Source organism: Cynocephalus volans, chromosome 2 (assembly GCF_027409185.1).
Source record: "Cynocephalus volans isolate mCynVol1 chromosome 2, mCynVol1.pri, whole genome shotgun sequence".
NCBI lineage: Eukaryota > Metazoa > Chordata > Mammalia > Dermoptera > Cynocephalidae > Cynocephalus > Cynocephalus volans.
In genome coordinates this window covers 81455266-81470455 of record NC_084461.1, presented here as the reverse complement: position 1 = coordinate 81470455, position 15190 = coordinate 81455266, and the positions used below count along the sequence as shown (strand labels likewise).

General features: G+C 35.1%; 1 protein-coding gene across 1 annotated transcript in view; it reads left to right on the top strand.

The window, feature by feature from the left end:
* The window catches only part of KIAA0825 (KIAA0825 ortholog), a 379872-nt gene that overhangs the window by 72105 nt on the left and 292577 nt on the right, over positions 1-15190 (top strand). The window contains exon 5 of the mRNA XM_063087402.1: positions 13033-13194. Within this exon, the coding sequence (XP_062943472.1) occupies positions 13033-13194 (162 nt within the window). The remainder of the gene's footprint in view (positions 1-13032; positions 13195-15190) is intronic.

Here is a 15190-nt window from a genome sequence, read left to right as displayed (position 1 = left end):
ATAGCCAACTAATCAACTTATTCATTAAGCTCTTGCTATTTAAAAAATATTAATGGGGATTCCAAAAAGTATAAGACCCTTGCTTCCCATCTAGATTGAGAAGTGAAGTATGAATATATGAAAAGCTGCTGGAGTTATACAGACACATAGTTGCAGAGTTCTGAGAAGAAAGTGATTCCAGCAGGTAGGGATCCCTTCTGACTTCTGTCCGGGGTGATCAAAATGAGAAGGAACCATGTTGGTTGCAGGGTAGACAAGCTCTGGAGAAGCAGAAAGGAGAAAGAAATGAACAACAGTGTTCACTTTCTGATGCTTTCCTGCAATGCAGGGGGAAATGTTAGCTTTGAAATAGAATTTCAAAGTGAGGGATGTATACAGAATTGATGGTGTATTTAAACAGCTCAAGACAGAAAGAAAAGCTGGACCTTGTTTCTCAGGTCTTCTTGCTTCTCCCGTCTCATCACTCAATCTTGAGAGTTCCACAATATCTTAAAACGGCTTTCCTGCAAACAATTTTTTCTGAAGTTTGAAATCAATTTAAAACTCAATTTTATGTGGTGTCTTTAAGTGCCTTCAACTCTAGGCGGTAAAAGACTAATGCACTGTATTAGTCCATTTTCAGTTGCTAATACCAGAATACCTGAAACTGGGTAATTTTTAAAGAAATGAAATTTATTTCTTACAGTTTTGGAGGCTGGGAAGTCAATGATCCAAGGGGCACATCTGGTGAGGGCCTTTTTCTGGGTGGGACCTTTCTAGGGTCTCGTGGTGACCAAGTTATCACATGGCAAGTATGGCATAAGCGAGAGAGCTAACTTGCTCACTTTCTCTCCTTACAAAGCCATTAGAACCACTCCCTGATAACCCATTAAACCATTAACCCATTAATGGATTAATCTATTCACAAGGGGATTAATCCATTCACATTGCTCACCTCATGATTCAATCACCTCTCAAAGGCCCCACCTTTCAAATACTATAATCCGATTTCCCACCCTCTTAACACTGTTACAATGGGGATCAAGTTTCCAGCACATGAACTTTTGGGGGGACACATTCAGCCCATAGCATTCACAAGGCAAAGTGGGGGGAAAACATATAAGACCATATTTAATTAATTACCAAGTGATTTGTATAAGACTTTAAATACATTAGGGATTCAGGGAAAGGAGATTTTAGTGTAAAGAGCATGGTAGAAGAACTTCTTTAAGATTTGGACTTGAGTTTAGCCATGAGTAGACCTTGCATAGTCCAAGGGAAAAGCCTGTTCAGACAGTATCAGTGTACTGTGGCTTGTTGGAGACAGTGAAGAGAAATGTAACTAGCACATAGGAGCTATTCTATAAATAATTGATGAAAGCGTTATTAGCTAGGACTCTGAACTTGCAAGTGACATTTTTGTTCTTCCATTCCTCACCTCTGCTTCTTATACAAAGAAGAGAAGGTATTTATTAGAATATGCGGCAGTTCACACAATATGATAGGTCATACAAAGAAAGAGCTAAACAATTAAACCTCTGGAAGGACTGGAACCAGAGGACTTCTGGAGACCTGAGCTACAGGAATTTAGCTTTCTAGCAGTACGTCATAATCTGTTGTCTTGTTTTCTCCCTAAATGATTACTTTGTACTCAAATCAGTTTCTCCACTCAATGGGGTACATGGTCCCTGGCAGTTTCTTGCTCACATCCTAACAGCTTCCTGGTACTCAGCTCAGAAAGTCACAGGGACAGTCTCTGATTGGCCAAGGGATAAGCTTATTGTTAGAAGAAGAGGGAAAGGAGTGTTGGGCAAACAAACACTAAGGTATCAAATAAATGAACAACCGAATGAAGGATGTGAGTATCTAGCCTAAGTACAGATTACCAAGAGTCTTGAAAACCAGTCTTTGATGTTTAAATTATACATGGTAGTTGTTAAAGGCTTTTGAGCAGAAAAGTAATTTGAGAGAAGTGTTTAAGAAATAGGACTTGTCCAGTGGCATTTTAGATTACCTGAACAGGGAGAAGGGTATAAGGAAACCACCTAGAAGAACATTTTCCCCCCAGAAATCCAAGTGTGGGTTTTGATGACAAACTTTCTGTGAAGGGATAAATAATAAATATTTTAGTCTTTGTGGGCCATATGGTCTCTGTTTCAGCTACTCAACTCTGCCATTGTAGTGCAAGGAGCCATAGACAATCTAACTATCCGTGTGGCTGTGTTCCAATGAAACTTTGTGGACACTGACACTTGACTTTCATATAATTGTCACGTATCATGACAGATTCTCCTTCTTTTGTTTTTTGTTTTTGTATTTACAAAGAAAAAAGCCATATTCAGTTCATAGACCATATCAAAGTAGGCCATGGGCCAGATTTGTCCCATGAGCTGTAATGCACCAACCTCTGTTTGAAGAGACCGGCTCTCCCAAAGCTCTTCCTGTCTTTCTCTGTCTCCCTCTCCATCTGCTCTTGTCCTTTCTTCTTCATCACAACCCAGCCACCAACAACACTAGATCCAAAATGCAATCTAAGTAAATTTTAAAATATTTGTGTTTTATTGAACCAAGTTTTATGTTTTTTGTAATATACATATCAAGTCTAAGATACATTTCTATGCTCGAAAAAGAAAAATTAAGTTGTTTAATTTGCATGTATTTTTTTATTCACTTTTTTTCAGTTAAGAAAAAGTTCCTGTGTAACAAACCATAACAGAGCAACAGAGCCCAGTAATGACCATTTATATCAAAATAGGATGACAACTCCTGATATTTTCTTCAATTAGTTTCTTATCCACAACTTCTCTTGGCATTGAGTTTTTCTTATGTATTGAATGTAATGTCTTTCTTCTTGCCTGAACTAAAATAGTTAAAAAGAGGTAAATTTACTCTTATAAGACAGGTGTGGCCATCAGATCTGATGATGACTAGCCCTTGTTAGTTATCCCCATTCTGCTTTCAGATCTCACTCTCTACCTCTCTCTTGTCACCACAAATAGTGCAGTTCATATGGTGGCTTGTGTATTAAAGGCACAAAGCAAATCTTTGTTGAATTAGAAAGCGAAACCCACTTAAAGATGCTTTTTGTAGATCATAGGCCTTTTGAGGGATAACAATGTAAAAAATGATATCTGCCTCCAAAGGGCTCCTAAGTTCTATTCGAAGTTTGAAGGAAATATGACTTTACCTTATGGCTGAATAACTATTTCTTAGGTGAGAAAGGCAGCTAAAAAAGTGAGATTAAGTATACAATTTACTCTACAAAGTGCCATCACACCTGGCACATGTCTTCTCTGCTGTCCCTTCCCTACTCTGTTAGAATAATAAGTTCATGAGCACAACTTTCCAGGTGTGTACAAAAAATTGCTATTATCACTATGGCTATCTCTTTTCATATTAATTTTAACATACATTCATAGGCATTATAATTTTTCTACCTGATAAAAAATGTGAAGAGAATCTTACTCTTTATTTTTGGGGGGTATAAAAGAGGAAAAATGTTCAATCTCTTGAAAGGTTATGCTTCAAGCAGAAAATATAGTAGGAAGCATACTCAGCGGGTGTGTTAACTTAATTCATTCTTTTTGATGAAGGCATTATTTTTATTCCAGTGCTAAATTTTTGAAATTAATTTTTAACATGTTATATTAAGAGCTGATAATGTAACTTGTCTATCATAGCATATTCCTTTAAAAAATGAAATATCAATTCTCAGATACAACCTTAGGCTATAGTAAAAATGAATTGTTAACTTAGTTTAAATTTTTTCTATAAGTTAATTTGTAGTCATGATAAGAGAAAGTGACATATGATAAGAGATATAATTAACTGAATTCTAGCAAAATTTGAGAGCAGGAAAGGGATATTAGGAAGAAATTTTATTAATGTACCATTAGCATAGAGTACTTAAAATTTAAAACCCATTTCATTACACTAGAGATGTCTTTTTATTAAGATGTTCCCTGAAAGGGTCAGCATATCTAAGTATTTACAACTGGGAGTTAAACCAGCATAAAACAAAAGTCAACTGAGAAAATATTCAGAAATTTGCCCTGAGTACAGTTCTCAATTTTGGCTGAATTCAAATGTTAGCCATTCTTTGATTAGCATCTTCACCTAACAGAGGCCACATCAGGAGTCAGATATTCTCTCTCATGTTCTCAGTCAAAAAAACAAACAAACCAAGAAAGGTAGAATATAAGAGAAGGACAAGAGCATTATACCCTTGGCAAATGGACAAGATGTCAGATCTCTTACTAATGTAATACAGAGAGCTTTTGCCAGAGATGATGGAATGGAGTGTGGGAGAATTTTGTTATCATTTAGCAGTAAGTTTAGGTAACATCCAGTGGAGCCAGTGTTGGCCTGGGAATCATAAAAGGGTAATAATAGAAGTAGTTTCCTTTCAGTTTTTCTCACAGACCCAGAAGAATAGCTTCAGGGTGACTATCTTTACCCTTTTTAGCCACTTAGGTTTCCCTTGGTATGTGAAACAAGGGGATACTTATTGTGTGTGTCCCTCCAAATGGAAAAGCAAACCTCCCTTGTCAAGTGGGGATTTTCAGTGGGTTAGTTGTATTTATTCCCAACCTGATGGTTTTCTCTGTCCATAGATCTATCTCTCTTTAGATCATGATTACCAATCCTGTCAATGGGTGCAAAATTTAGTGTAACAACTATCTTGGCCTAGAGTATTCAGAGAGAGAAGGTATAGAAAGTGAATATATAGTATATTCTTAATTATATTCTTAATATATATAGCATATATATACAGTACATATAGTATACTAGCAATTCAGTCTCTTCTAACAAAGCATTTTGGTTGTCATATACCACTATGGAAGCAGTTGCACTTTATACTAAGCTATGTCTAAGTCCCTGGAATGGGCGGCCATTAGTCATTACTCAGTATATCCCCATAACCTTACCCAAAGCCTCTGTTGTAGTAGGCTAAGAGAGTTATCTGTGTGTTTTAAGACGTTTAATTTGATCACACAAGAAAAAAGTGATAAGAAGGTTATGAGGTAGAAGCTGAACTAGACCTATTCTTCTTGCAAAGGGAAATAGAAACTTCCAGAGACTACAGGTCTCCTTAGTGAGATGGAGATCTATAGGGTCTGCTTCTGAAAGACAGATCAAGGAATAGGGCCTTAATCAGATGATCAATAGAAACCTAAGGCCTGGGAACCTCTTAGAATTATATGCAAGGCATTTGTTTCAGTGACATGGAAGCATAGCTTAGATTCTTAACAGGATGGTGATCACACACACACAGACAAAACCAGTGTTTTGAAGGGTTGACACAGTAAAGAAGCAATGGAAGGTTTTGGAGTGGGGCTGCCATTCAACTTTATAAATGTTAACCTTAGAGATGAAGACCATTAAATAACAATAATAAGTAAAGTAGTTTGTAGTGAAACAGGTCTCTGATATGGTGTTTATGGTATTTCTCCCCAAAATATTTCTTGTTAAAATTGGCATACAGTAATTAATGTGAAACTCATTTAATATTAGTATTTTACTAAAGAAGCATGTTTATGGTGGGAGAAAAAGCCAAATAAGATGAGTTAAAAGCAGTTGATGTTGTTTCCGACACTCACCAATATGTATCATTTTGAAATCATTCACTCATATAGGCACTATGATGGATAATGGGGATGCAATCATGGGGAGAAAATATCTCCGCCTTTAAAAAGCTGAAAATTTTAGGAGACAACTCCCAAGGTAACAATTATAAGGTGACACAGTAAATGCTAAAATGAAGGTATGTGTAAGATAAAATAGGAGGGAGCATGGAGAGCGGGAACCTTACCTGGACTCCAGTCTGTGGGTGGGCTTCTCAGAGGAGATAGCAATAATATCTAACACTTATCTAACCTCTGTACAGCGCTTACTAGCTGAGTGCACCGATCATTCCTATATAGGATCCGAACCCGCGGCGGGAGCGTCGCCGCGCTCCCAGCGCAGCACTCTACTGAGTGCGCCATGGGCTCGGCCCCCAGGTACTGTTCTAATGTGTCACTCAATTTAACCTCATACACTATTTTGAGGCATAAAGAGACCAAGTAACCTGTCCAAAGTCACACAGCGGGTAGGGAGCAGTGTCCGGATTAGAACCTACATTGTGTGGCTCATCAATTCCACATGTTAGCCACTCTATTATACCACCTCTTGTGCTGCAGCACAGAATAAAACGTGGGGGCAGGGAGGGGAGAGCAGAAGTGGGGAAAGACAGAGAGACAGAGAGAGAGAGAGAGAGAGAGAGAAACTTTCCTCTCCTAAGAGTTCAATGTTTCCTGAGAGAGAGAGAGAGAGAGAGAGAGAGAGAGAGAGAAACTTTCCTCTCCTAAGAGTTCAATGTTTCCTGAATTCAAATTCAGATTCATTAAACTTTATGAGGCTCAGCTTTCTTAATAACTCCCTCTCCACCCTCAGCATTTAAAAGAGGGGTCCTGACACTTGTGTGTGGGGTATCTAATTTCCAAATGTTCAGCTTCTGTCGGTTTACATTTTCCCCCACCTTCTTAGATATTCACTTCATCCTTTTAATCATTTATTCACTTATCCATTTCATTTTATTTTAAAGTTGTACCCTGTCTATTTCAGGTGGTACATGCGGAAGCCTACTCAAAATAGATAAGTAAACATCGAGGTCAAGGATTCAGTTCCCCATATTGGCCAGCTGCCAAAAAAAAAAAAAAGAGAGAGAGAGAAAGAAAGATAAATAATAAATTCAGTTCTGAAAACTAAGGTGGAAATATTCCTTATCTTAGTTTTACCCCAATTGCTTTCCTAATCACACAAATTTGCAAAATAAATGAAAGTTACAAAAATAATACTGGGGAAAAAACAGTGTCAATGTTTTCTTTGTGTAGGTAACAAAAACAGTGCCTCCAGGTCCTTTGTGATCTTTCAGCTACTTATTAGGCTTACATGACAAAGAAGTTTCCTTACAAACTCAGGGTCTTGGTGTTGCATTCTGCTCCTCTCCCTGCTGTCGCTCCGTGGAACCAGGCATGCAAGGAGGCCCAGTGCTCCGAGCCACTGGTATCCAGTCAGTGGGCTCCACAGTCCCAGGTGCTCTCAGGAAGTGACTTGGGTATTGGGAAAAGTACTGCTTATTAATTGTTACTATGCAGTCCCAGCTGACTTTGTACTATAATACTGTTTAAAAGTTTTCTTTACTGGAACAAATATATTCTATCAGGATTATGTCATGAATTTCATCTGGAATAATGAGACTTTCAACAGCCTCTTTGTGTCACCTCTTTTTACATCACTTGTCTGGTGGCACTGAGAATACCTCTTCACTGAAAATGGATCCATTTACAGTCAATAATAGGGTGGCTAATGTTCTTTTTTCTTGAGAAAACTGAAATGTGCACCTTTTATCCTATTATACTGATCTACCAGCTTCAGATTATCTGATTCTGTAGCTTCTCATTTTCCCTTGTATGTGACTGCTATTATTAACAAGAATTCTGTTGCTAATGGTTTTGGAAAATAATATGTATGCTTTCAGCCACTACCTGTATTTTTATGGTTTGTCTGATTTAGCTGGACTTTGATATTTATTCCAAATGCTGCTTTGTTGCAGATCAAATGTGAGGAGCCCTAATGTCCTTCTAGATTTACTTTCAATGTCCTAAATTTTGCCAGAAGAAAATAAGATTAATGTTTTAACTATTATTCACTAGGCGAAAAGCACCTTTAAGTGTACAATCTATAATCTGTTTTCTTTATGAGTGATATATCCATGGATATATATGTGTGTATATATGCATATACATATATACATATATGTATATGCATATATGCAAGTACTTCAAAAAGTTCATGGAAAAATAACATTATAGGTAATATGATTCTTTCCATGAATTTTTTGGAGTACCCTCATATATCTATATATCTATAAATAATATACATAAATGTGTATATATATACAGAGAGACTTTTAAAATTTTAGGACAACAGTTCTGTGAATATCTGTGCACATTTTTTTCATGGTGAAATTGTTTTTTTCTTAAGTATATTTTTGTTTTTTTAAACACCAAAGATAACATGTTTTAGAGTGAACTGTCAATATGTTCTATCAAGTTCGCAGCCCATCACTGTTTTTATATCCTTTTGCACACATTTTCTGTTTTACAAGTAATCTTCAAATTTATTTTGTTAAAAGAATACTATAAAGAGTATTTATAGAATACTGCAAATATTTATTATTTATTTATTATTTGTAACTTCTGTACATATTTATTGTTTTGGAGAATACATTTTAGGATTAGGTATAAAATCTTTCTTTGTTCTATGCTGAACCTAGCTTTTTTTAGTACCCAGTGAATTTTGTTTTTTGTTTTTTTGGTTTTTTTGTTTGTTTGTTTCGAGTGCCTGCTTTTTGTAGGAGATTATGCTGGGCTCTGAGATATTATGGTGAATAAACTGGACATAGTTTCTGGCCTCATGGAAATCATTTTACATTTGTGATGGATGTGTCTAAAGAACTTCAACAGTTCTTTAGGTTTTTTTCTTAACAACAGTGCTTTTGCCCAGGGCAAATGTGTAGAATATGCTCTTAGAAATTTCCCACAGGTGTTCTATATTTCTTCCAGAAATAAAAAGTCATAAATTCCTTGACCATGAAAAAAATGGAGTTTTGATTTGTTTTTAAAGTCATGGTGTTTTACATAATAGCACCCTTTTGGTTGACTTTCTGAGATCAAAATTTGGGTTTTCTGAAGCCTAGAGAGAAATTTTCAATCACAAGTGCTTTTAACTAGAGCTCATGGACCCCCTGAGGCAGTTCCCTTCAAACTATAGTGTTCGGAAAACTCACCTGGGACACTTGCTTAAAGAGAATATTTCTGGGCCTCATCCCACAGTGAAGCTGATTTGTTAGATCTGGAGAGACCTAGAAATTTGCATTTTTAATAATACAGGAGGTCCTAGACCATACTGCCCTAGGAGAGCCATGGATAGATTTTAGGTGGTTCTATTTATTTCTCAAACGGTGACTACATGGAGTTTTTCAACGATAGAGTCTAGAAGGACTTAGGAGACTTTGATTAGTTTCTCAAAAGGGTCTGCAAAAACACTGTGATGATACTGGGAATAGCAGTGTACAAGTAGAAGAGGGTACTGGTAAAATCCACACAATCAGCAACAAGAACCCATAGTGAAAAGTCTAACAATGGGAGGAAACACTACAAAGCAGATATAAATTCTCAGGTTGTACAGTAATCCAAACTGTTGTTTTGAGACTATCTCAGAAGTAAATATATCTGTTGGCAGATTGGTATTCATTTGTCAAAAAAGTTTGAGAAACATTAAATTTTACAAAATTTTACTTTATTATCAAAGTAAATAGAGACTTTAATTACTATTTTGCATTGTAAATCACTTTAAGGAGGATTTAGTATGTAGTATTTCCCAAGCTTACTAGACCCTAGAACTCATTCCAAATGATTATTAGTTTGAGAAATGCCCTGTAACAGAGGGATAGATGTTAGCCCCTGAGTGCAGCATAGAAGTAACTTTCATCATAACCCTGTCATGAAGAAAAATTGTAATTGTGTTCTGAATACTCTAAATAATAGGAAAGCAGAGAATTTTATATTCCATTTTAGAAACATTTCTGTTAAAACTATTTTTTAAAAATCCCTCAACTATCTAGTTATAATTTACATGGACTTATTTATTGCTAGTTTATGGTAATAAAGTCTTGCTCTAAAATGAAAATTTAATTTTTTCTTTTAAATATTATTGGGATTTAGGAGAAATTTATATTTCCTAAAAATCATAGAACCCATCCTATAACAAAGCAACAATCATTATTTCAGATATTTTATAGCAATGACTGGCTGTAGGCCAAACATAGTTGCCTATGTACAGACATGTATGTCCGAGACTTCTTTGAAGCAGGACAGTTCCATAGTGATTTACATTAACAAACTAACAAATAAATAAATAAATACCAGATTGGTTTAGAGGCGGGAGGAGAACACTTGGATTGATTTCATCCAGATACCATTTTAGGGAGCGGTGACTTGGAGGAGAGGAGCAAAGAGAAATAATATTGCAAGAAGAGAGAAAGAGTTTAATTTAGTGAAGGAGAGCATAAAGGGAATTTCTATTGGGAGAAAACTCTTCCCTAATTTGGTTAACAGTGAAGAGTCTAAGGGACAGAAAAACAGATATGCTTAGGCAGATAGAAATTATGAGCTAAGTTGTAATGATTAGGACAGTAGTCCTGTGAGATACTGTGGGGAAAGTAAGTCAAATAAGTTTGGGAAATGCCATCCCATCCTTTGTGTTTAATTTTGCTTTAATTGGCCTTTCACAAAATGAATTTATCACAGAATTATTTTTCCCATAAATTAAGAATCCTCACAATATCCCTTGGGAGAACACTGAGCTAATAGTGATAAGAATAAGGACTACTAATTAATGGGCCTCTACCATAATCATTGTTTCTTTGGGACAAAGATGATTAGATTTAGGTCATACATACTATTCTGTCCTTTTCATTATTAAATTATAAAGATTCATTGTATTAAAATGAATTTACCTTTCAATTTTCTGTTTCTGCAATACAGGATACTTCAATACATGAAGGTAAAAGATCTCTTCATGTAGAATCCTCAGGCCCTACATAATTTTAAATGGGTAGCACTCTTGGGATGTAGTGTTTTGACTCTTAAAGATTTTTCTTGGACCACTTATTTGCTTACTTTCTAAACATTCACAATACTTCCAATTTAGAATGGATCCAAATAAAGCCTTCTTAAATATTTTTTAATTTTTAGTCAAACTATTGAGTGACCTTTCCTAATCAAAAACTAGGAAAGATTCTTAAAGTCTTTGAAAATTTGGTTTATAAACATTTTAGGGCCAAGAGGAACTTTAAGATTTAGATGGTCAAACTAGCCCCTCATCTACATGAGCAAAGCTTAAAAGAAATCAAACAGACCAAATGGGAATCAAGAAATGACTAAATAAAATATAATATATTTATACTCTTTTCTTTTCATTTTTGGGCATGATTTTCCTAGCAAATCCTTAGTTATGTATGCTGCTTGTACGTGCTTATGTTCTCTGGCATGCCTGCAGAAGAATGGTACATGTGAGTAGGGCTGTTTAAAGAGAGAGGTTTTAATGTATGTTGTGGGGCTAACGTCAATCTAGAGATGAAATAGTTTTGGTCGGTATTTGTAGATTTTTTAAGCTTTTTTTTACTCTTTAATAATAGAATGAAATTCCACAGTTTAAGTTGAGACAGCTCTTTTTCGTATTACCTGCAAAGAAACTGTGCATTTTTGGTCCTCAGTGAGAGACTGTATCATATGGCTGTAAGTTTGATGCCAACGTTTTAGTTTTACTGAAGTGAAGTAGATTACCTACAAAATCGCTACACTTCCCCGTAACCTTTCTTTTAAATCCGTGTGATGAAAGTAATCTTTTATCACGTGGAATCAACAGACCCTGCACAATTTCTGAATAGCACTGAGTATTTTTCCTCCAAAAGAACATTATATTTACTTTATAGGAGTTTACAGATTTTCCAATTCATAATTAAGTCTCAAGACACTTCTTAAATATATGTTTGTTTGTTTGTTTTTTGTGACCGGTAAGGGGATCGCAACCCTTGGCTTGATGTTGCCCGCACCACACTCAGCCAGTGAGCGCACCGGCCATCCCTATATAGGATCCGAACCCGCGGCCTCGGCGCTCCCAGTGCCTCACTCTCCCGAGTGAACCACGGGTTCGGCCCTTCTTAAATATATGTTTTAAGAAATGGTGTTAATAAAGGAAAGATCCTTTAAACCCTTGAAAACTTGGTCAAAAGTGCCATTTGATTATGTCAATCTAAAATGAAAGCAACAAATTGAAGTTGTTTTAAAATATGTGGTATGTGAGTTACTCTCCATGCTTTTAAAGAGTATAAGATGTTTTTCTATCATATTAAAATGGTAATGTGACTTGACTAATAGCATAATTGTAAGAGGAAAAAATTAACCTTTATTTGTTTTAAATCCTGTTGTTCTTATGCTAGCAAAAGAGATCACAAATATTTAGACAGAAATTATGTCTAAATTTGATTTCATGAATTATGTAGACTAGATCCAACAGCTAAATTAATTTGTTTCTTTTTAATGACATAGGAACAACACTTTTAAGGTCTGAAAGAGTTATTATCTTTTATCTAGTCTTTTATTTTTATTTTTATTTTTATTTCAGACTCAACAAAAAAGTTACCAGACTAATTATAAAGAATACCCAAATTTCCTTCATATCCAGAGTTCCCAAGTGTTAATATTTACCACATTTGCTTTATCTCTATCTCTCTCTCTTTCTTCTCAGCAAAATTCTTTTTTCTGAACTGGGAACAGGTTGCAGACATTTACTCTTATATACTTCAATGTGCATTTCTAAAAACAAGGGCATTCTTTTTCATAACCACGGTATCGTTATCTAAGTCAGGAAATTAACAGTCACGCAATATTAGTACTAGATTATAGACTTTACTCATATTTCACCAAATTACCCCAATAATGTCCTATATAGCAAAATAAAGTAAAATGCTCATCATGTGTTGATTTCAGTTGTGTTTTTAGACTCATTTAGACTAGAACATTTCCTAGTCCGTGTTTCCTGACACAACACTTGAAAATTACAGACTAGTTATTTTGTAGAACGTCCCTCAATTTGGGTTTGTCTGATATTTCCTTGTGATTACATTTAAGTTCTGCCAGACTTTTAAAAAAATAGAATTTTGTAAGATGTGGTTTTACAACAAATCACATTCCTGTTTATAACTCTGAGAATTGATCTAATTATTTAACTGTTATATTTGCATCAAAAGCCTCTCCTAGGAAATTTTATACATGTTTTTTTGTTTTTTGTTTTTGTTTTTGTTTTTTATTTTGAGTGAAGAAACTTGGTTTAATTATGGAGACTCTTATTAGTTTTGATAGTTTATGGAATCACATTAATCATTCTTTTATTTACTGAGAAACAAATCAAATGTACAACAGTATTGATCTTGTCTTTTCACAGTTACTCCTAAATGCCTGCAAAAAGGAAGAAACTTCTCCCTCCCCTTAGATGAACTGAAATTCTTATCAGAGCTCATAACATGCTTTTTGAAGCTAGAAAAAAATGTTCAAGAATTGTTTGAAGAAATGTTTTCATCATTCAAGACACGCAGAAATACTTCAGGTAATATACTCTTTTGTTTAAATATGTAAGTCTATGATTTCTCTCTGTTTTTGTTTCCTGCCATTTTGATTCTACACCATTACTTGAAAAAATACATTATAGAATTTTTAAAATAAACATTCAGTATAGTGCATACCATGGATTACATTTTTATTCTTTCTACTTGGCAAATTCCTTGATTCTAATTGACAAAGCATCATAAGTCAATTCTGGATAAATTATCTTTAGCTAAAATTAGATAATTTTTTGTTTTTCAAAGAAATACAGCCTGGCCTATAGAAAGAATAAAAAGACTGGATGATTTAGGAGCTCCTCTTCTGCTACTGGCAGCCAGATGATCTTGAGCAAAACATTGTTTCCTTAGATCTGAGTTTTCTCATCTTCAAAGTAACGGTGTAGGACTAGGTTAATTTTCTCTGTTTTCTTTCAGAATTAGATGCTTGAGATTTTCATATGTTATGTAAGGTTGTCAGAATTAAAAAGTTAGTGTATATGAAGTACTTAAAAACATGTCTAGCATATCATAAACAATCAATAAATGTGAGGTGTTAAAATAGTAATTATAATTATATAATATGTTGTTTTAAATTTAGTTTTAAAATCCCGTTGAACACAGCTATGCCATGTCTGTTGAAATATGTTTCTAACATTAAAGGTAGAATTCAAAAGCATAATGCTTAAGGTATGTCCTGTAATATCTATATTTATAAAGAAATTTTCTTTATTGGAATGAAATGCACAAAGTTCTTTTTTACATGACTCCATATATCATTGTAAGGAGAATAAATACGTGATAGAGTTTGGATGTGTTGTCCCCACCAAAACTCATGTGGAAATCTGACCCCCAATGTGGCAGTGTTGTGAGCTGTTTGGGTCATGAGGGTGGATCCCTCATGGATGGATTAATGCTCTCCCTAGGTGGTAGCAGGGGGGAGGCCTGAGTGAGATCTTGCTCTGTTAGTTCCCACGAGAGCTGGTTGTTTAAAAGACCCTGTCACCTCCTCTCTCTCTCTTGCTTCCTCTTGCTATGTGATCTGCTTGTACTTGCTGCTTGCTGCCGTTTTCCGCCTTGAGTAGAAGCAGCCTGAGGCCTGCACCAGATGCAGCTGCCCCAGAATTGTAAGCCAAATAAACCTCTGTTCTTTATAAATTTCCCAGTCTCAGGTATTCTGTTATAGCAACACAAAATGGACTAATGCAATACATATAGTGGTTGCATCTGCAAAACAAAGTGAGGGAGGCAAGTGATTAACAATCGCTCTGAAAATTTCAACCTGAAAACATGATTTCTCAGCAAAAATTACTTTTAGTTCACTCAATATGTTTACTATTGTATTTCTGTGTTTACTTTACCTGTGTAAATAATGTTAGAAAAGTTATAGGATTGAAGTTTGTTTGCTTTCTATTAAGCATAGTTTACTGACCTTCTATGTTTCAGGTTAAGTTTAGGTAGCACTATAAAATTATAAAGTAAATAGTCTAGATCACTCTTCCAAATTTGGAGATAATTTGAAGAAAAATGGAGGTGTATTATAGATTTCTGAAGCTGACAAAAAAAAAGGAAAAAACAAAGGAAAATAATAAAAATATAAGACAGAAAATATGAATATTATTTAGGACAGAATGAAAAAATAGATTTAGTTAGGAGGGAATGTGAGCCCTAAAGGGTCTTCTAGATGGAGTTGATTGGGTGGTCAAAGAGAAAGATGAATCTAGAGAAATATGACATCCTAAATCCTGATTGACGTGTAGTGTCTCTGGCAATTGGCATTTGGTGTTGGTACTCATCCATCAAGTTTGGCTAAGATTTGACATTTCATATCCACATGTCTAGTAGATCTTTTCCAAGGTGTGGATCAAGAAACAGAATAAACTCCAAAACATTTAGGCCCCTACCTATTTAGAATCATCTTCTATTGGTCCTAATCCAGGCTCTTGGGAATTTAGGTCAATTCTAAGAAGTTTATTCTTCTTAAAAGCAGCATAAATTTAAAAT